General features: G+C 39.5%; 1 protein-coding gene across 1 annotated transcript in view; it reads right to left on the bottom strand.

The window, feature by feature from the left end:
* The window catches only part of pde4d (phosphodiesterase 4D, cAMP-specific), a 213,732-nt gene that overhangs the window by 178,084 nt on the left and 11,551 nt on the right, over positions 1 to 24,097 (bottom strand). The window contains exon 2 of the mRNA XM_075467762.1: positions 9,070 to 9,168. Within this exon, the coding sequence (XP_075323877.1) occupies positions 9,070 to 9,114 (45 nt within the window). The 5' untranslated portion in view covers positions 9,115 to 9,168. The remainder of the gene's footprint in view (positions 1 to 9,069; positions 9,169 to 24,097) is intronic.

The raw sequence follows: 24,097 nt of genomic DNA, 5'->3' as shown, positions 1-24,097 counted from the left end.
GACGGCATCAGTATCCAATCATTGTGAACGGTCCGTTCACAATGATTGGATACTGTTTTTCCTAGATTGTACGTTCTAGAGGCCACTAAAACTTTTCATATTTGTGTCAAAACTTTTAATGAATTGGTTGCAATGAGGGTGTGAAGAGTATTTCAAGCAATATGTAAAAAAATGTTCCAGAAAAAGATCCCCTACCCCGCCTTTAAGTCTCTCAAGTTTTCTCTTCATACATGGCACTGTTGTAGTCACCAATGTCATATCATCCATGTATACTCTAATTGAAAAAATGAATGGATGGACATTACACAACATGCTTGTCTTGTGATTGAGAGTTTTGAAGCCTTTGTTGGGTTCACACTACAAGACTTTTCACCGCACTTAACTCCCAACTCATCTTGGTGATCTCCATCACTTGGTTGTGGAAGAGAACAAGCAAATTCTGTTTACTCCTCTTCTCTCAAGTATATTGTGGTATTGCACGCAGCAAAGTTTAACCAAATTCTGCTCAGTTTCCAAGCAGACCGTACTGTCTTTACCATGCTCTCCATTGTGCTTGCTGGAGGATTGTTTGTTGTATACCTCCTGTGGATTTTGGTTGGGCCCTGTTATTTGTTCAGAAGCCTTTTTGAAGCTTCTTTTCATATTTTTGAAACCTCCCAACAGTTCTTCAGACTGAAACAGTCATGTATCATATGTTCATACCCTTGAATATGACCTTTATCAGTGTGCTGTAAAGTACTGCTCTTACAAGTGTCAGGAGGAAATATATGAATCAAATTGGTGACCAGTATTCAATCATCCATCCATCCATTTTCTATACCGCTGAATCCGTCAGTCGGGTCGCAGGGGGGCTGGAGCCTATCCCAGCAGTCAATGGGCGAGAGGCGGGGTACACCCTGGACAGGCCGCCAGTCCATCACAGGGCCACACAGAGACAAACGAGACAAACAACCATACACGCTCACACTCACTCCTAAGGACAATTTAGAGACACCAATTAACCTAACATGCATGTTTTTGGACGGTTGGAGGAAGCCGGAGTACCCGGAGAGAACCCACGCATACACGGGGAGAACATGCAAACTCCACACAGAAAGGCCCCAGCCGGGAGTTCAGTATTCAATCATTTCTAAGAAATTAAAAAACACATTTAGTTTTTGCTTATGTATTCACCCCCTTTAGTATGATGCTCCTAAATAGATCTGTTGCTTAAATCCACCTTGAGAATGCACATTATTAGTAGAAGAAGGTCCACTTTTGCAATCCAAGTGTCACATGATCTCAGTATAACTGTTGTGAAAGGCCCCACAGTCTGCAAGACCACGAATCTGTCACGCCATGGGACTATGTTTTTAGTTATCATGTTTTAAGTTACGTTTTTGTGTTCGGTTCATGTCTTGGTTTTAGGTTTTTAGTTTTGCCATTGTTTTTCCCCTCACTTCACTCACTCAGGTAATTAGTTCATTCCCCTCACCTGTCTGTCATTGTCACCAGCTGCACTCCCTCTCCAATCACTCCCAGCCCTCTATTTAGTCTCCTGTCTCCCCTGCCTGTTTGTTGGTTCTGTTTGTCATTCCTAACCTGCTGTTTGTGATTCCTGACCTGTTTGCCTTGATTCCCACGTTACCCGGTTTACCCATGTCCCTCGTCTCCCTAAAAGTTAAGTCTTTATTCTATTTATTCCATGCCAAGTCTTTTGTTTGCCTTTTCAAAGTTACGTTTTTTGAATCCGGTTCTGCCGTTTGTTTGTACTTTGTTTTTTGTATAATAAATTCAGTTTTCTTTTGAAAAGTCCGCATCCGTGTCCTTCCCTACACCATCACCTGACAGAAAGAACCGACCAAAAATGGACGCAGCGGACTCTCCTATTGGCGAGGCGGGGGCTCCGGGGGTGGAACAATACCCTGGAGGACGTGTGGATCCATGCCGGGACTGTGTAGCGCGCTGCCTCCTTGGACGTTTTTGGCTTGGAGCCAAAAGAGGTAATTGAGCTGTACAGCTCCTCTCCCTCTTCCTCAGGCTCACAAGACTCGCAGCCCCAGGACCCAGCAGCCACAGTGTCCAGCGACCCAGCTGTCTCCGAACTGGCCCCAGCAGTCTCCGAGCTGGCCCCAGGGCCTGACCACGAACCTGACCACGAGGCCACAGGGCCTGACCACGAGGCCACAGGGCCTGACCACGAGGCCACAGGGCCTGACCACGAGGCCACAGGGCCTGACAAAGCCTCAGAGCCCATGGGGCCCTTGCCCATGGACTCACTTTTTCGAGCCCCTCCCTCCCACCCCCAGACATTGGGGATGTCTGGGATCCATCCCTTAAAGGGGGGGGCTCCCCCCTCGCCGGAAGTCCGCCGCCTGCTGGACGGTCTCCGGTTCCCTCTCCTGCCGGGTCGTCGTCGGAGGTCTGGGCACCCGCCAGACCACCGCCTCCTGCCGCCACGCCGACGGAAGTCTGGGCGCCCGCCAGACCACCGCCTCCTGCCGCCACGCCGACGGAAGTCTGGGCGCCCGCCAGACCACCGCCTCCTGCTGCCCGAAGCCGGTACTCTAGCCGCATGCCTGGTTGGCCACTGCAGCCACGCCGCCGGTTGTCTGGCCCCCTGTCTGACCGGCTTCGAGCCCCTCCCTCCCACCCTCAGACTCTTGGGTCGTCTGGGATCCGCCCCTTGAGCAGGGGGGGGGCGGGCTCTGTCATGCCATGGGACTCTTGTTTTTAGTTTTATGTTTTTGTGTTCAGTTCATGTCCAGGTTTTGAGTTTTAGGTTTTGCCATTAGTTCATTCCCCTCACCTGTTCATTCCCCACCAGCTGCACCCACTCACTTAATCACTCACTCCCTATTTAGTTTCCAGTCTCCCCTCTCAGTTGGTCGGTTCTTTGTTTGTTACTCATGCCCTGTTTGTTTAACCAAGCCTTGCCATCGATCTCACCTGTTTTTCCCATGTTCTTTGTTTATTTTGCCACAGTTGTTTTTTGGATCCGGCTCAGCCGTGCCTTCTGTTTGATTTATTTTTTTGTTAAATAAACCCAGTTCTCCTTTATAAGTCTGCATCCGTGTCCTACCTTCACCTTCCCTACACCATCCTGACAGAATCAAGAAGCACCACCAAGTAAAAGACACCAGGGACCAAGGAGTTCTCCAAACAGGTCAGGGATAAAGTTGTGGAGAAGGCTTATAATTAATCTTTTTTCTAAATTAATTAATAAAAAAAAAAGTGCTATCAATAAATTCCCACACAATGGAAAATTATACGATATGTCTAGACCTGTCTGGAGAGGACCATCCACCAAAACTCATACTGGGCTTGGTGAGCAGTAATCAGATAACCCCAAAGGTGTAATGTCTGTTAGTTTTGATATGTCTTAAGTTCCTGGTTAGTCTTTAGTTTTTGCCATGTTCTCCTCAGTTTCTTCTGCCCTGCCATCAGCTTCAGCCACGTCACCTGTGTTTCTCCCATCAGCTGCCCTCATTTACCAATCACCCTCATTAGTATTTCGTCTCCAGGTTTTTTCATGTTAATAGCCAGATCCTCACTGTCACTGAAGTCACGGCCATTCATGTCAAGTCAGGTTTAATAATAATAATAACTTGGACTTATATAGCGCCTTTCAAGGTACCCAAGGTCACTTAAAGGTGGGGTCTGTGATGTTTTCTGGAGCAGTTGAACAGAAGGCCCTATCTCCATATGTTTTAAGTCTGGTACGAGGAACGGAAAGTATGTGGTATCGCCTAATCAAAGGACGTTCCTCCATATGTTTGGTGAATCTCCCACAAGCCTTTTGCAAACTTTTCCGTAAACAATAGCTTTTTTGAGGCCACTCTTCTGTAATTAGTACAGATTTTAGTGGTCCTATTGATGGAGACATTGGAATATCTTAAGGAAAACCTGTTTTAATCTTCCAGAGGTTTGGGACGAGGATGGAGGTTCATCTTCCAGCAGGACAAAGATAGTAAGCATTCTGCTGAAGCAACACTTGAGTGGTTTAAGGGAAAACGTTGAAATGTGATTTTTCTTTGTTGTTTTTTTTCATTTCGCTTAACCAATTTGGGATTTTCCTTGCAGATTAACATTAAATCCCCCCAAAATCCAACTACATTACAGGTTTTAACTGGGAAAAAAAAAAAAGACGCCAAAGGGAGTTGAATAATTTGTGGCATGTGCATTGCCAGGTTCCAAGGTTTCTCAGCAAGACAAGATCAGTGTTATTCATCTCACTTGTCACTAACACATTGAGCTGATCATATAACTCTCTGAAAGGGAAAACAGCAGTTATTAGCATTGGACATGACTCTGATGCACTGGTGAGAAAATAAATTGAATACACTGGAAGGGGACCAAAGAATCAGGAGGAGAACTCTTGCAGCAGATGCAGAAAGAAAAACAAGAAGGATTGCTGGCTGAGAAGTTGAAGTTACATAAAGCTCATAACACATTTTCTCTATTTTCCTCAACTGCGCAAAGGGTCAGGGTCACTGCTCTGTAATATAGAGACAGAGAGAGATACTGAGTCATTTCAATTTTTAATATAGAGGTTCTGAAGATAAATCATTAGTATTGGACTGTTTTCTGGGAACGAAACATGCTGCATGTGTCATCCATACACTGAATCTGAAAAAACTTTCATTCAGGCAGCATGGCATATTCATTGCTTCGTGCATCCTCAGTGTCCTTCCCTGGCAGAGTTTAAACATCCTTCTTCATGCATCAACACCACATCCGGTATGAGCACACTGCCAAACATTTTATGCAAGATTAATCACACTTTAAACACAGTCAACAGGGTGTAAAATGAGAACGATGAATGGGCGGTAATGTTTCCTCGCACATGGTGTTGAAGATTAAATAAATATCAAGCCTGCCTCATTCTCTACTTATGGGCAGAGGGGGTAAGCTACATTCAAGAACAGGTTCAACACAGACAACAGAGCAGGCTGCAAGTGCATCAAGATCAAATAGACCAATTTGCCTCAGTCAGGTTTTAGTGAACATGAGGGTAATAACATACAATTCTCAGTCCCTGAGTATGTCCCTGTTGTATGGAGATGCTAATTCAATTACATTTATCAAATATGCAGTGAATCACTCTTCTCGCTCATAGAATAAATAAGAACTAAATGCTTACTGAGGTGAGCTTTGACTCAAAAGCAATTAACAGTGTTTGCAGATATCTAGACAAATCAGTGATTAGAAGACAACTGTTATTGGATTTATCGTATCATTGACCTGCATCCTGAGGGTGATGCAGTAAAATATTTGAGGGAAAAATTGGTGGAATTATCAAGGGAAAAAGGAACCTACCTTCTTAAGATGAGGTTTTAAGAATATTAAATAGGTTATTGTTCCAAGTAAGTAGTTCCGAAGGGGATTCTAGCAAACATTAATGGCAAAGGCAGGGGCTTATTCCACCTATGACCATAGATCTACTCCTACAATTTAATTTTGGGGTGTTGTTGCGTTTTGTAAAATGTCCATGAAAGAGGTTAAGAGTGATATAAATCATTATGTTCTGTCTCAGCCCCTTATTCTTTTATCCTGTTATTCATTTTCTTTATTTCATCTCCTGCAGCTGTCTTTTGTCCTGCTCATCCACCAGCCACTTCTACCTTTTTTGTAATGTTCCTCGCTGCTGATCCAGTTAAATCTAATTTCCCAGCACTTTTTTTTTAAATCAAATATCTTGTCATCCACTTCCTCTCTCCTCTTCCTGCCACCCCTTACCTGGACGTGCTGTGTGTCCACTGGCTTTAGCAACGACTAATGCGATTTCAAGTCATCAAATAATTCAAGCTGAATCCAAATCTGCTTCCATCTCCCTCTCTTGCTCCTTGCCCACTTTCCCACACATTAAATCTTAAACCATCATCTTTGCCATCTCCCTCCACCCATTCATCTCATCCATGAAGCGAACACTTGGCCTGGACGCTTCCCTGCTCTGCTCTAATTGGTGATCAAGATGTGAGCGGGAAGGAGACAGCGAAGCCTTTGGCCCATTTCTATTCCCTCATCACATTTACTGGGCCCCAGTCACATTTGCGTAACCATGGTGATGCTGATAAGGTGACTCATGACTATTCATCAATGGTGCTGCCTGATTGGACAAACCCTGAGAGCCTTGCGAAACATATTCATCAGTGCTGCCTGTGTCCCCGCTCTACCTCAATATGTGCCCTAGATGGTGAGGGAGCATCTCTTCTGCTTTGTTTTTCACTTTCACCTTTTGCCCTAATCTCACTCGCCATCTCTCCTCTCTCTAATTACCTGTCCCAACTATTCTCTCCCATGGGCGTGACATCCATGTCTCTACTCTAACCAAGTGACCTGCACTTGTCACCCTGTCTTAACTGATGAAGTCATTAATCAAAGGTATCTGACATGAACTATTGCCCATAAGCCCTCCTGCCATCCAGTTTCAGATGGCTCACAGATACAATTTCATTGGTAATATAATCTCAGCATACACTTTGGATTTTCTTTTCTCGCTTTAAACGAATTTCACAAAAGAAAATTCAAACATTTTTTCCCAGGATGTGTCTTTAGTAATGTTCATGTCTACAGCCCCCCAGAGACACAACATGTGAAACATTAATCAGTCTTTGCTCCATTATCAGGGTTTTTATTGCATTTTAAAAGGTCATTTGTTCCTGTCTCAAGCTTTTTTTCAGTCACCCTTCAGGTTTCTGCAGCTTTTTTTCTATTATGTCAATGGAACTGCATGTTTTTTCGTTTTACAGTAATGTTGCAATTGGGTTTGAGCAGATATTCTTTAATCTTTTTGCAGGCAACCGTGTCTTTTGAAAGTTTTTTCTTTTTCATTGGTGACCTTTGGCTTTAGTTTTTCCTAGTAGAAAATTCAAAGACACAATGGGCACTTATCAGTTTTTACCTTTAAATGGAGTGAGGATTACAGTTTAAAATCAAATGACCAATATAGTAATAACTTTTTAAATAATATTTTAGTACACTTACCTTCCACATCAATGCATTTGAACATTAGAAAACATGAGGAGCTATGAGCTATTGTTATACTACATTCACCAAGACAGAACTGAAATGTGCGAGAGAATACAAGTACAAGACTGTAATGGTAATTTTAACTATGTTCCTCGTGAAAACACAAACATTTTGGCAAATTAACAGCAGCTCTGTTAAAAACTGTCAGCTATATTTTTGTTGATATAACAACTATATTTCAAAAGCATTGCCTTATTTGCATTTTCAATGTATTCCTTTCGGAATCCAGCTTAAGATAAAACCAGTAGCCCTGCATTTGGACTCAAGGTCAAGAGTATGACAGAATCTTATTCATGCATGGAGAGGGAGAGACTGACAGTGCTTTATGCTATAAATCTGAGCTCCATCTCTACTTGAACACACCAACTCTGATCTGTCTTGTTTTTGTTACAAGAACCTGCTTCGTATATCCAGATGGATAGAGGTGGGTGATGGACAGCTTGCACACGATTGACAACATCACGTGAGAGCCAAGATACAGTCAGTTAAGATGGTAATGTAGCTGTTGTGGGGGATGGGTTGAGAGACAGAATAGAATTAGAAAGCCAGTTTTGCACTTGGTGGCATTTGTGCCTTGTATCTATGATTATTTCAGCTGTGAGTGTTTTTTACATTACATTGCAAAGACAGCTTGATGAAAAATGTAATCTTTCAAATTACTGTTTGCCATATATGCTGGTAAAGCATATGTTACCACATCTTACAACACTCCACTGACCTAAATCTTACACTGTGAATATATTATTGAAATGTAGAAAACAAGTTATAGAAATCAAGATTTTGAAAATTTCTTTTCTAACTTTTAGAAATTATTATTTGTCCTTGCTCATAACAGTACGCCCTCTAAGGTTAAAATTATAAAACTTCTACTGATTTACAAAGCCAGCCACAAAACACTGGCAATTCAGAAAAGTCTCACCTTAAATGAATGATCTATTACAAAAAATATAGCCTTTGAATAATTGTCTCGTAAAAAATAAAACACTGAATACATTTCATCCTTAGTTTCTCATAAATCCTTAAATACCAAGCATTTTCCCTTTGTAGAAAAAGCACTGACGTGCCCATGAAATATCTCATGGAGAGGTACTTGTTCCCTAATATTCCCTAAAAGAGTGTACCTCTGTATGTTAGGATTTCTTTTAGATGAGCATTAACGGTGTTGATGATAACATGTATATTTACTTTAAAATCCCTACCCCTTTAATTATCACAGGATAAAGGATACACCTGAAGTAGAGGCGTTAGTTGCCATTTGTATTTATCTGGTGCTATGTTTATTAACAAGAAAATTCTCCGACTTATGAAAGCTGGTGGAAAGCTGGCGCATTGGAAGAACTCTGTTGCGGATTACAATCACTTTAATTAAAACTGTAATATACGGAATTGAAAGCATTTATGAATACCGTCAGAACAATGTTTAAGGTATTCATATTGTCATATTGTTGATGTTTAACAGAAGGAAAAGGAAACCATAACAACTAAACAAACTTTTAAGAGAGAAAAAGAGATTTTAAACTTGCCGTTTAAAGTTTTTGCTAATGTATCTGAAGGCAACTGAGTGCACGTGGACATCTAAACGTTTGTATAAGATTCCTCACAGAGACAGCATGTTCATTTTCTAGGTTTATGCCAAACACTAGCAGACCATAATTCAATGTACATAAATGTAAAACTATATGCTGTTTTTAAAAAGTATGAACTACATTAAATATATATTCCACATCAATACGAAAGGATCTGCATGAAATATATTCACGTCACAGGTTTTTCTACCCAGCAGCAGAATTAGTTTGGCCATATTCACAAATAATATCTGAATTTGAATTTTCTAGCTAGTTAACTCTTTACAATTAGTTAATGTGTAATGTTAAGGGTTTTTATTTATGATCACTGCTAGTGACATTTTATGTAGAATTCCCAGATGCCAGAGGAATCATCTGAGCAAAGAAAATCTACAGCTGTGTAACTCATATAATGGTGTGAAATTGAAAAAAAAATAATAATAATAATAACGAAGAATAAAATGACAAAATATAAAAGCTGATGGTCACTTACAATTTCTCGCTGGCTGTCATCCCCGGGTCGGTCATCCTTTTGCATGGTGCGAGCCACCTTTGGCTGGCCTCAGTCACACAGAGTTAGTCTGAAAGGGAGCTAAAAAGGAGATAAAACTAATCATGTGGAGTTGGAAAAAGTAAATGCTTTTCAAACAGCTTTATTTTGTGTTACTATGTTTCACCTCCATCTGTGAACAGATTTATTCACTAAAATCTTTGTGTAAAAAAAAAATAAAAATTAGAACTCTTTGAATTTTCCAGTAAGATAGCCCGGTTTTGAAAGGCAGAGGTTCTCTCCACTCCCAAGGGGCTTTGTTGTTTGATATATATTAAGGCTTTAATCTCCCAGACAACCTGGTACTTGACAGAACGTGTGTATGTATGTGCGTATGATGAATGGGCAACATAAAGCATGTGTGTGTTCGTGAGAAAAGAGACATGCTGGGATCCACTGGCCTATTAGAATGCATTAGAGTGTAAAAGGTAAAGGTCAGTGAATTATCAGCCAGAGTTACACAAGCTTATTCTGTTTACTTGGCCTAATAACCCAGAGCTTACACCTGTCCCTTTCTCTGTCTTCTTTCCGTCTCTACCTCACACACTCACATGCATGTGCACACACTCCAAGTCAAGACCAATTACAGTGAAATGGATGTCGAACACCATTCACTGAGTGTAAAGTGATGCATTCAGAAAATCCTGTAAAACGTCAGAGTAATAAATATTACATTTTAAATCTCACACAGACAGTTGATTTGTGTTTAAAGCATTTCTGTCACCTCTTGTCGTCAGCCTGCAAGAAGCATCAAGAAAGTAAGCACACAATGCAGAATTCTTTATTTTTCACTAATTTGACATCAGATAGAATACCAAGTCTTGACCAAGACGTGTGTGAATGCATATGTGCAGTTAGTTTTTTTTTTCTTGTGTCTACTTCCTTTGAGTGCCTTTCACATTAATGATACTGGGGAAAGCAATGAATTGTTCCTGCCTGATCTAGGCAAAGCAACGAATGTAAACGTGTGTCACTTGCAATTTACCATATAATCCTTTGTGGTACATGAGCACAAAAACACCACCTCTTCTCTTCCCTCATCTACCAGCAATCATCTGCAACATTGGAAGCACGTGGAACAAGAGATCAGCCAAGGAAGGTCAGACAGTATCTTTCACTTTTAGTCCTTTATCCCTGGCCTTTCTCCATTAAATGCACATGGTGTGACAGGATAACCAGTCAGTTAGCACAAAGAGAAACACAGCCAGAGCTGCATGGACAGTTTTTAATCGATTGGGCTCAGAAGAGAGGACAGGAATGGTGAACAAGCTTCGCATGGTATTGCCTTTGAGATGACACAACTGTCTTTCATCTTGAAAGGTGAAGAGTGAATAGTGAAGAGCACAAACTGCATGACACTATATAGCCAAACATATGCACTGCACTGTGCATGTGATTGTACATACATTATAATGGTAAAATAGTATTGTATGGTAAATGTAAACTATGCTTTCTTCAGTTTTTTTTTCCATTCAGCTAAATTGCCTTATTAACTGTTAAAGAGACAATCTACAAAACATTTACTCCTTCAATTTTGTTGGGCTGTGTAGAATAGTGTAGTTCAGACTGGGGGCGGCTCTAAATAATGACGGCAATGTGAGCTGGTAAAAGCTACAGGAGACAAACCTTAAAAGTGTTTTATGGCACCAAAAGCCAGATCATCACGCATACAGAGCAGGGTGCAAATAAAAAAATAAAAAAATCAGGGCAAACCACAGCTTTGCTCCATACTGTATGCTCATGATAACATGCCGCTATTTGTAAAGAGCAACAGTCCCCAACGTTTATCCACAGTTACTGCGGCTAGAATCATGTCCGATTTGCCTCAATGTATGTTTTCTGATTTTCCTGTTTCCAATTTCTTCAGCATTTTGATACTAATCACTACTTTGAGAAGTGATATATAAATATATAAATATAGATCCTTAAAAGAGCAATAGTGCATTTTAATTCAAAATAAACAAAACTTTTTTACTTAAATGTATTTCATTTCATTATCCCTCTGCAGCTAATAATGATGCAAGTTCTTATGATTATCATGTCTTTAAAATTTTCATGGCATTGCAATATTTGACATATTCTGCACAGTTGCATGTCTATTGCACCAACAATCCAATCAAGTAGACTGCTTGTCACCAGTCAGTGCTGCTCCTCTCTGGTTTTAGCACTCCGCAATGGGATGAATTAAGTAGGAAAAGGTCTTAAAATCATTGAAATAAGAAACCAATTTCTACCTCCAACAGCCTCTTTGTCACCTGAATAACTTAAGCCCTGAAAGAACAAGACTTAATGAGTATCAAATAATCAACAAGAAACTACACAGAAAGAGGAATAGATAAACACAACACTCCTCATCTCAGCCAGCTTTCATTGTTCACCTTACTATACAAGTTTATGAAAGCTGCTCTCGGAGGATAAAAACAACTTCCATTTACATGTAATCTCTCAATTAAAACTTTGTTTTCATCTTGTTGTTTTGAAGACTAGAAACTCTTATTTGTGTGCCTTGCTGTGTACAATGGATCAGTGCCTGCAGTGAAACCACAGGTGGCTGATTTGTGACTGGGCTGACAAACTGGCAAACCCAGGTCACAATTATTAGCACTCCTGACATGTAAACAGCATTAGAATATCATAAAAAATAAATGCATATTAACAAGTTTTGCAGAAACTAAATATCTTATTGTCAAAGCAAGTGAACAGCACCAATCACAGTAAAGCTTTCGTATCATGCGGTTAAGATTAGAGATGTAAAATGTATTTAGTAAACATATTTGCACCCTTAAATTGACTCATTTAGTTCGTCAAACAAGATAAAAGACAAATAATGTGCTTCTCCTGACCTGATTGGGTCCAGCTTCTTTTTTGATGTAGTGAAGATAAGATGCCTGTCTGAGAACATAATGACTTTACAATTACTAAATTACAAACAACTACCAAAGGTCAAATTCCCTAAGTTATTTGATGAGAAAGAAACAACAAAGTAGGGCTCCATGATGGAGAAGGACATCAGGGGTACAAAAAAAAAAAAGGCTTGTATTATTTATTATATTATTCATTTGTTAGTGCCAACCACCATGACTTAAAATCTGATTTATTTCATGTCGTCCACGTAGGCATCCGATCTTATGTTTTTGGCTGGAAAGATACCATGTGATACATCATCATTGTTTCTTTTTTTTTTTTAATTCAAGCCATTACGGTGTCCCTAACCTAAAAAAGCCTGATTATGGTCGTCTACGGAGAGCGACGGAGACTCGTGGAGACCGCAAGGCTCGTGATTGGTCGGCTAACAACATCATTTCCGGAATCACTTTTCCGGTTTAGCTCCTTCCAGTCACAACAACAACGCGGCTATTTTTGAAAGAGTTTACTGTGTGCCGGTCAACATTTGGTCAAAATTATTTGCATTTCAATTTCAACAAGCTCCGACTCCAACAACAGTCTTTCTCTCACGGTCGCCATTGTTCACTGTGAGGAGTGGAACGGAGCCAGAAGCCAGTCAGTCGGAACCATTCAATCAACGACTTTCACGATAGACGTCACGAGATTGGGTCGTCTAACGTAGCGACGCCTACTGATCGGGAGGGGAATTGCCTTGCGTATCCGACATCCCGACGGAGAACTTCGAAAGGTTTAATAGCCTCTGCGTGACAACGGAGTCGGATTGACAAATAGCGCCGGAGAAGCATACTGAAGGGCCGTGTATACTCTCGCAGCAGTGTGTCGCAGTGAGCTTGTTGCAGGTATGACACAGTTATTTTTAATTTATGCCCAATTTTGAAGCGTGGTCTTGCGCTATGTTAATTCCACACCACAACGCAAGAGGGACAATCACGAACAAGCTAGGATTGTGGGTGTGGTGGGTGGTGTGTTTCTCTTCCGGTTACGGAGGTCATTCAACAACAATGGCGACTGGACGAATGCGCAATTTGATTGAGATGCAGCTGATCGATCTAGAAATAGAAGAAATATTGCTACTACTGGAGCTGGCAGAGAGGTGAAAGAAGCGTCACGGTTAGCACGGTTAGCGTCACCATTAGCCGGTTAGCAAACCGGAAATACGCATAGTGTAGAGCGGATGTAGAGTTGACCAATCAGAGGCCTCCTTTCTCTCCTCCTTGCGACGATATCTGCGGCACTGTCTGCGGTCAGTTACAATTTTGGGTAGGTGCACCAGAGTGTCTGCGGAAGGGGGGGGGGCATGTCTGCGTTAACTGCGACACACACGCAGACGACCTGGTTTCCCACCATAAACAGGCCTTGAGGCCAAAGTCATGTTTTGGAAATGAACTCTTTTTTTTTAAATCAGAAACTCGTTTTTTTTTTAGCTGACCGACGAGTAGAGTGGTTGAGTATGCCAGCAGGAGAGGGCGGTCGAAGCTGAGCTGCCGTAGGAGCTAGCAGGAAGCAGACTGACTGGAGGAATATTGGAGGATTCTCGGATAACGAGAGCAGCTTGGCTCAGTGTGAGAATAACCAGAGGACGGTAAAATCGAAAGTACAGTGAATGTAAAGTGAACATGGCGGCAGACTCAGATGGGGGTTTAGGGTATGAAGATTTGGAGGATGAGGATTCAAGGATGTCTTGGGAAAAAGTTAGTCGCGTGAGGAAAGACAGAGATAGCAGTGAAAATGACTCAGATGAGTCCGTAACTGCTGTTGCTAAAAAGACCAGGCCAAATAGAGATCATCTTAGAAGATCCCAGGAAACAACTGAAGAAGTGTGGAAGGTAGTTGTAGTGTTTGAACAAGAGGGAGGACCAGATCTACATCCAATGCACATCACAAAGGCAATTGAGAAGGAAATAGGGAAGATAAATCATGCTAGGTTCATGGGGAATGGTAGGCTTTGGATTTTTTCCAATTCAGAGGAACAAAGAAATAACATTTTGAAGAAAAAAACACTTAACAAACTTAAGATAAAGTCACACATTCCAGGAGCAGCAGCTAGAGCAAGAGGGGTAATAACAGGGATTCCAACTTCAGTATCCATGGAAGAGATAAAAGAGAATCTGACAAAATATGCAATAATTGATGCTAAACGTCTGATGAAAGGGAAGGAAAAAACTGAAAGCATGTCCATATTGCTATATTTCCAGAAAGACATGCCGGCTAAAGTGCAAATGGGCTTCATGTCCTACAGTGTTCGAGAGTACATTCCACCTCCTTTAAGATGCTTTAAGTGCCAACGTTTTGGGCATGTAGCAGGTCAATGCAGAGGAAAACTAAGGTGTGCTAAATGTGGTGGAGAACATGAATATGGCAAATGTGGGAAGGATGATGTTTTAAAATGCTGCAACTGTGGAGGTCAACATAGTGCTGCATATGGAGGTTGTGAGAAACAAAGGGAGGCTAAGGAAGTACAGAAAATCAAGATTACACATACGGTATCTTATGCTGATGCTATAAAGAAAATTGCGAAAGACAAGAAAGATCTATCTGATCCCCTCACTGCCACACCAGAAAAAACTACATTGAGTCAATATGATAACATGCTGAGAACAAGAGTGGAGAAGCAGGTCCCTTTAAAGGAGAATCTTCAACATTCCAACAGGTATAGTCCTACTCCAGTAGTCTGAGAATGCAAAGCAAAAATATCAAAGGAAACATTACTAGTGAAGAAAAATGAATTCATTGCATTCATTTGCACAGTGATGAACAGAACTCTGCAATTTACTAAGAAAAGCGACAGGATAAAGTCAATAGTAGATATTGCCAATGATTGTCTGGGATCTAGTATTAAAGCGGATGAGATTCATGAAATGATAAACCAGAAATATGAAAAGTCTCAAAATAATTGAACGATTTATGGTGCTTTTTATTCTCCAGTGGAATGCAAGGAGCTTAATAGCTAATGGCCAAGAATTTAAAAGGTATATTCAGAATATAAAAGAGAAACCAGAAATAATTTGTGTCCAAGAGACCTGGTTGAAACCACACTTAGATTTTATCATAAAAGGATAAAATGGTGTCAGATTTGATAGAGGAAAAGATAGGAGGATGTATGACATTCATTAAAGAAGGGATTCCTTACAGGCGAGTTGACATAGGTAATGAACATGAGTGTATAGTAACAGAAATATTTAATGGGACCAAAAAAGCATATAATATTATTAATTATTACAATCCATGTAAAGCCCTATCAATTGACATTCTAAAGGGTATTGTAAAGAAAACTCATAAAGAAATTTGGTGTGGAGACTTCAATGCTCACAATAGCCTATGGGGTAGCAAGCATACCGATTTGAAAGGCACGGTGGTTGATGAAATGATCAATGATAGAGTGTTAGTTTGTTTAAATAATGGGTCTGGAACTAGAATCAATGTGCATAAGAATGAAACTTCTTGTATCGATCTAACTTTAGTTGATAGAAGATTAGCCAGTAGATGTGAGTGGGAAATTTACCAAAAGACAAACATTGGAAGTGATCATTTCCCAATTTGGTGTAAAATTGATATGGTATTTAAGATTCAACCCTACTACATACATCATAAATGGGTTTTTAGAAAAGCTAAATGGGAGGAATTTCAGGAAATTTGTGAAAACATGATATACCAGAACTAGACCAAAATATTAATGACATGAATAACACTGTAAGTTCTATTATCTATTCTGCAGCAAGACAAAGCATTGCAATTAGTGAGGGTAAAAAGAATCAAACAAATGTTCCTTGGTGGGATGATGAGTGTACTAAAGTGGTTAAGGATCGAAATAAAGCTTTCAAGAGACTGCGCAAAACATTAACAATGGATACCCTTTTAGATTATCAAAGGAAAAGGGCCATAGCTAGGAAAACTATTAAAAAGGCAAAAAGAGAATCTTGGAGACATTTTTGCACAACGATAGGAAGGGAAACAACACTGACACAAGTATGGATGATGATTAAAAAGATGACAGGAAGATACAAGCCTTCACAAATCCCAGTTTTAATTGAAGGAGGAAGTCAATCCATATCAGACATAGATAAAGCCAATTTATTAGGTAAAACAGTTGCAGACATTCATAAAGGTAGCCACTTAGAAGAGCGATTTAAGATAAGGAAAGAAGAAATCTTGGAAATTAATAAGGAAATTCTGGAGGCTAGGGAAACAGATGTGTCTATACTGGACAATGATTTTAGTATATCAGAATTAAAAATGGCATTAAATAACACTGCATATTCTGCCCCAGGAAATGATTATCTATGCTATGCTATGTTCAAGCAATTACCTGAGGAAGTTCTAGGACTCATTCTCAAACTGGTTAACAAAGTTTGGGACAAGGGCAAATTGCCAAACGCATGGAAGAGCTCAATAATCCTCCCATTTCCTAAACCTGGAAAAGATGCAAGTAATCCAAGTAACTACAGACCTATAGCTCTTACCTCACATTTAGGGAAACTGATGGAAAAAATGATTGTGTCGCGACTGAATTATTATTTAGAATATAAATGCCCACTCCATAAGTATCAAACTGGTTTTAGGAAACAGAAATCAACAACTGATGCACTAGTTAAACTAACTAATGAAATTGAAAAAACTTTAGTTATGAAAGAGGTTATGGTAGCTGTATTTCTAGATATCGAGAAAGCTTATGATACTATGTGGAGGGAAGGTTTGTTAATCAAATTGAGGAAAATAGGTATCAAAGGAAGAATGTATAACTACATACTGGACTTTCTTTCCCAGCATACCTTGAGGGTTAGTGTAGGAGAAGCAATATCAAAGGAATTCATAGTGGAAAATGGAATACCCCAAGGAAGTGTAATCAGCCCAATTTTATTTAACATAATGATTAATGATATCTTTGAAAAACTGGGAGAGATGAATGAAGGGTTACTATATGCGGATGATGCTGTCATTTGGAGAAGGGGGCGTAATATTTCATATATTACAGGTAAAATTCAGAAGGATATAAACACTCTAGAGCAATGGGGAGTGGATTGGGGTTTTAAATTCTCTGTTCAAAAATCACAAATCGTATATTTTACAAGAAAGAAAGTTTCAGGAAATCATAAAGTAATACTATACAAGCAACCACTTGAAAGAGGAGAGACATTTAAATACTTAGGAATATGGTTTCATAGTAAACTTACATGGAAACATCACATTGAGTATATAGAAACAAAATGCAAAAAGGTGTTAAATGTAATGAGGATGGTCTCTGGTCTTAGTTGGGGAGCAGATAGACAATCTATGTTGAATATTTACAAATCCCTGATAAGATCTACTATTGACTATGGCTGTATAGTATATAGTTCAGCTTGTAAAACATCCCTCCTAAAACTGGACAGAATACAATTTAAGGCCCTGAGAATAGCTATAGGAGCTATGAAAACAACTCCTACAAGTGCGCTGCTGGTGGAAGCAGAGGAAACCCCACTCAGTTTAAGATTTAAAAAACTCGCCTTAACATATTGGGTTAGACTGCAGGGAAGTGTTAACAATCCGGCAACAACAGTGCTTCATGATTGCTGGGAGTATCTCAAGAAAACAAAGGGATTTGGATGGGACATTGATGATACTGCAGGTCAGGCTGCGGCTACACGAAAACGTTTTTCACTGTAAACGATACTTTTTCTTATAGTTTCGCTGTCGCGGCCACACGGAGCCGGCGTTCCCACTACCCCAAAACGATAGTTTTTGAGAATGGGTTCCAGAGTGGGAAAGTTTGAAAACGAGGTCGTTTCGTTTCCATGTTTACAGCGAAAACGTTCATACATACACATTTACACAGATGGATCAAAAGATATTCAAAATGGACACTGTGGCATAGGAATATATATACAAGAATTCAACCAAACATATGGATACAGATTGAGTAATTTATTATCAGTATACTCAGTTGAAATGACAGGAATAATAACTGCTTTGAGGTGGATTGAGGAAGTTAAACCCCTTAAGACAGTCTTATGCACTGATTCAATGGCAGTCTTACAAAGCCTTGTGTCAGGAAATTCAATAAGAGAAGACCTGGTTATAGAAATGAGACATCTGTTAGCACACCTTAGAAACTTTGGAATTGTAGTCCAGTTATGTTGGGTTCCAGCACATATTGGGATTAAAGGTAACGAAGTAGCTGACAAAATAGCCAAAAAATCTCTTAAACAAGATCACATAGCTATTCATTTTCCATTGGGGAAAGGGGAAGTTAAAACAATAATTAAAGAGAAGACTATGGAAAGATGGCAGGAAGAATGGGATGCTGATATCAATGGAAGACAATATTTTAAAGTTCAGAGTCATGTTGGGGGGAAAAGGGTTACAGCAGTGGGTGTGAACAGAAGAGAAGAGGTAGTGTATACTAGACTGAGACTAGGGCACACAGGCCTTAACGCAACAATACAAATAATAGGGAAAAGTGATGGCCATTGTGTTGACTGTAAGGTTAAAGAAGATGTAGATCATGTTTTATTTCATTGTACAAAGTATAATGATTGCAGAAAGGAATGGCTTGAAAAAGAAAAAGAATCAGGAATCCATAACATACTGGAGGAACAAGGAATGCAGAGAAATAGAATTAAGGCTCTTATACATTACCTAAAGATAACAGGTTTAATTAAAATAATTTAATATAGGCTACCTTTTTTTTTTTTTTTTTTTTTTTGATTTTGTTTATTTGCTTTAGATATTTATTTTCTTATTTTAGCTATTATGTATCTACACTTCATTATGAAAAGTGATATAGTCTGGCCAGTTCCTTTACTCACTCCTGTACAGTAGGTGGCGGTATACACACTAAATGCTGTAACCCGCCAATAAACAGAAGAAGAAGAAGAAAGTCATGTAAGTAGGGTCATCCTTCGCCACAAGCTATCTCGAAATGCAGATTTTTTTTTATTATTTCTGGAGTTACTTTGGTGCAAAGTATTATGGAAAGAAAATGGGAAAATCATGTTTGTAGACAGAAACCGGTTGATTTTTTAAATATCCCGTGTCCTGCCATGAGACTGGGTTAAGTATTGTCTGGCGAGAACAAACCACAATAGCTCTTTTTTTAAATGCAGTGCATCATTTTACTTACATGCCAGAAAATGAAGCCCATAGGAATAGAACACCCTACCTACAGTGAAACTGTTTTTTTTTATCATGCAGTGGGGCTTCTTTGCAGCCTCTCATACCAGGGGCACATAATGTTAAAGATATCAAATAAATATAGGAGGGTAATCAAAACATTTCTTTTTTAAAAGCATGTCAGAATATCGGAAAATAAGCTATGGGGTGAAGGTCTTGTGTTTTTCAGCAGGATGACATCCTAGAGCTCACATCAAACAGCAGAAAAGCATGAATAAACAGGAAAAGACGAGCTGTTTCAAACTGACCATCGTTTTGAGAGCCAATTTTTAACTGCAATGGAAATATGGCAGAATCATTTAGATAATGTTACTGTTGCTAAAGTATTGCAACCAAATATCTTAGTAAATGCTTGATTTGCATATATTTTCTGAAGAAAAAACGATTCATACACTTGAAATGCCATAATATCTGACCAAGAATGTAGACACAAGGCACAGTTAGACCTCCCAGCAGTCCCCCCACCACAGAGCTAGAAATGAAAACTGCCCTCATCATCTACTGTGTTCCTTTCACACATCCTCTGATGGCTTTTTCAATGAACTTCCTGCCATTTTCAGGAGAGCGATGAGAGTTTATCCAGTGTAATCGCATTAGGTGACAGAGAGAAAATTAGCTGAGCTATGACTTCTTTTTACCCAGCAGTAGAAGGTTGTGGCTGTCTAATATGCTCTAAATTTCAGCTTCTGTGTGAAACATCTCTTTTCTCCTGTTGAGATCCCCCAGCTGCTTATTGAATAATCACTCAAAAAGTATTTCAGTCTTTTATTGTAGCAATTCAATCAGCTGAGATGAGCAGGCGCTCTGGCTTTTTTTGAATAGCCAGTCACTTTTATTCTCTTTAGTCTCCATCAGCATAGACTACATTAATGAATAAGACTTTGTTTAATTTGTCAAGCTTACTTTCTAGAGACAAGCCACTGGATGATTATACGTTACTGACATTAATAATCAAGCTTGAATGGTAGATACTGAAATGGGGCTGTCACGTGTAGGAGGTGGCGAGGAAGTAGGACCCAGGTGCAGACACAGCTTGAGAGCCAGGAGGTAAAATGAAAAGAAAACCTTTTATTTTAAACAATGGCGCGGCAAAGCCAGATAACCATTTGCAAAGAAAGAACACAAGAAAACAAAACCAAAAAAATAGATCAAACTAGGAAAGCCAGGAATAATACAGAACTGAGGGAAAAAAAAAAAGAAAAAAAAACAGACAGCAACGACAACTCAGGAGGACAACCTGAAGAAAACAGATTGAATGGAACCAGGAGTTTAAATACAGAAGAGGTTGACTGGTGAGTGAAGACAGCTGAGGGAAATAACACAGGTGAAGGGAGTGGAGCTGATGACCGGACTGAAGAGAGACTGAGGAAGTGGGGAAGTGAACACGACTAAGACAACACAGAAAAAACACAATAAGACACAGATTATGACAGGGGAAATCAGAAAGCACATCAATCAAAGCTGTTGGCAAGCTCCATCTAAGATTCTGCAAATTAGAATAAATTGCAACCCATTATATGCTACATCACAGTGTTTTCAGAGTAAATTGGCAGTGACACAGCGAAGCTCCCCATGTACCATCCATTTATAAGTCTGGTTTCTAAGCTACTGACTGAGGTTGATTTTTACCCCCTCAGGGGCCCCTCACCCATTTAAAGATGGCACCACGCAAATCATCATCCTACTAATTTACAGATTTTATTTTGGTCACTAATGACAGCTTTAAGACCACTGTGGAACCTCCTCTGAAGTAAGATGTGCTTTTGCATGTATGAATGAATTAATAGTAAAGAGAGGAAGCAGCAGTCTCCCTTCCCACTGGCTAAAAACACAAGCTGAAGCATTGCAGTGGCTCCTCCAAGTGGTGCTGTGATTACTAAGCATGATAGTAAGACGTGGAAACTAAGGTGGGGAAACACTTCTTGTAACAGCATTATTATGGCTTTGTTTGGTCTACCAAGTCATGTCTTTTCTGCAAATCAGGCATATGTTACCAGTAACTGTCACAGCCATCCATTCAACACCTATATCAACAGCCAGTGCAGGGCTATCAACTCCTGTAGTACAATCACACTCACACACACTCCTGTGTCAAAAGTCAAAGACAAGCCAACGTTCACTTGTACACATACGCCCTTGAAACAAAGCTGCGTGTAATAGATTTTTGCTGTCACTTCATACAGACTCCTTATTTCAGAAGGAATTATGATGCATCTTATTCAATTATTCAAAATCATTCACTTGATCCTCGCAGTGCTTGAAGAAGCACCAATTTACTGTCAATTATCGACACACTGACAGTGGCTGCAATATAGCAACATCTGGCGCAGCAGCTCAATTTTCATTGCATTTATTCCTGTAGCACTCTGTTGACAATGATGAGCCCTTTGTAGCAGCTCAAAACCATTTCACAGCAAGCCGGCCAGGGCTGAAAATACAATAACATTTACTTGAAATGTAAATTAGCTCTCACACCTCAAGCTCCTTGAAAATAATTGTCTTATATTCAACCCATTTTCTAGCAGATCCAAGTATGAGTCACACGTTTGTTTTTCTTTTTGTGTTGTGAAATAAGTGATGCGTCACTGTTTAAAGAAATAAAAAAAAAAAACTGAAATGCATGTTTATATGATATGACTTATTTTCCATAAATATAATCCATCATATATATGTACTGTATATACATATATATATATATATATACACGCACACACAAATAACCTTCAAGGAGCTCCTTTATCTCAATGTTAGCATCATGACTAACACATTTTCTAGTAGCACTGAAAATAAGAGGGTTAAATTACTCAATGTGGACGAACACCATGCAGCCACAGTTGCTTTCAGACTTCCATTTAAATTCCTGGCCACCTCTTTGAGCCACTTAAATCAACTTAAATCAACTTAAAGTTTCCAATAAAGCGCTAACCTTTTCACTGAATCACCCCGATCAAAGAGTCCTTCCCTCGACAGCATTTTGCATCTGAAGTTGGGTAAACATTAGGAATACTCATTAGAAATACTAAAACCGTCATGTGAAAACCGAGATGTAATATGGCTCTGAAGGGAGCCTTCGAAAGTCTGGGTAAAGTCTGGGTTTTACTGAGGAGTACGTTTAATGGGCATGGAATGTTTCTTGAAAGACACCACTGGTATGAGTAAGTGTAAGATCAAGCAGTTGTGAGTTTAAAGCGACTGGAACAAATAGCCAGGAAATACGACTAAGCGTTTGAGCAGACACGTGAACATTTCTTAATAAAACTACAATTCAATCAGCTTAATAGAAGTTCAAACATTGTTTATTACCCCGTTAAACTAAATTAATATCATAGTAAGATACTTATTATATATTTTAAAAAAATGATAGAAAGCTATTATTTAGAATTACAATAGGTAATGACATAATGTTCTTTGAAAAAACCTTTCAAAAGTATTCAAGGATTACAGTCATAACTTTGCCATTTGGTTCAGACCAGCATGAAAAATTCCCCATCACTACAGATCAAATCCTGGCAGAATTTGAAAGTACACTATAAGGTTCATAAAATATGAATTAAGATTCATTTAACGTGGACTGACTGGTGAATTTGAACATTTATCTGCCTTTGGCTGGTAGAAGCTCACATTTCAAGTTAATTTCCCACCTTGGTTTACTCACACCTCTTAGTCTCACTATAAGCCTTTGAAGGCTGCTTTATTCAGTAAATATGCATCGGTAAACCCCCTGTACACTGCCTAAATATTACCAGGCAGGTGATAAACACAGTTGGCTTGTGAACATAATGGACTGTTTGGCAGCTAAAAAAAAGAAATAACTCATGGTGTACGTTATCTATTCATCTGAATGATCTCAACTCACTGAGATCATTGGTGCTCCGTTTTCTCTAAATGAGTGACTGTTCAATGTTGTTTTAAGACATTTCCTTTTGCTTTTATTAGTAGATAGTTGCAGTTGAAATATACTGCGGTGTTGATCACTGAAGGTATTTTTGCCCATGCATCCTTATTACCCAGCAAGCAAGTCACCATAATGCACAGTTCCAAGGTGACATGTGCCAGTTTACAGTTTGCTTTGCTGCCCTCAAGTGGCAAAAAATATCTTGCATAAATAGTCTATTATATTGTCATATACTGAAAAACTGATCAAAATCCTCTTTTAATTCTATTATAATACAATTTTGTCCTCATAATGATTTTAAACTGAAGTCTGTCATGTAAGAATGAATGACCTTTTCAATGATAAGTTCTAAAAGGCAACTTAGAGGATAACTGGGGTGAAAAGACTTTTTCTGTGGCCTCTAAAACTGTATTCAGCATGAATCATTTCTACCTACAGCTGTTTGATAATCAAGGGTGGCTTTGTCAGTGCCAGTTTAGAGCTCGCAGTTGACTAGTTAAACCAAAGAAAGTGTTGTATTTCTCCTGCAGTGAAACACTATTTTGTTTTTCAGTCAGCAGAAGCTAAAACCCATATAGGGAGCCAAACTACAGTCAGTCAAACATAGATTAACAGTAAATATGAGTTGCACCTGGATAAATTGTAAATCTTACAGTATTTAAACATGCTCTATAGATTCACTTTAGCCTGACTGATGATGGAGAAAACTATGTACTGCTTTGCTTCAATTGCCCAGCAGGGGCTCCTACAGAGCTACAAAAAAAAAAATGTTTTAAAAACTACCACATTGTGGTCTACAAATCGCTGATCAAATCCATTCTCACCTTCAACGTTTTCCTCCTGGTATAGCCACCTCACCATCAAACATAAAGCAAAACTCTCACACGTGATGAATCAGGCCAGTAAAATAATCACCTCACCCCAAACACCTGTGTCTGAACTGTACTGCCACTCGGTGACCAGGAAGGTCACCCTGATTATCGAGCACCCCTCCCACGCACTCTACCTCTCCTTTCAGCT

This window comes from Odontesthes bonariensis, chromosome 6, assembly GCF_027942865.1.
Source record: "Odontesthes bonariensis isolate fOdoBon6 chromosome 6, fOdoBon6.hap1, whole genome shotgun sequence".
Taxonomy (NCBI): Eukaryota; Metazoa; Chordata; class Actinopteri; order Atheriniformes; family Atherinopsidae; genus Odontesthes; species Odontesthes bonariensis.
Note: the sequence above shows the minus strand (reverse complement) of the source record. Positions and strands in the feature narration are given on the sequence as shown.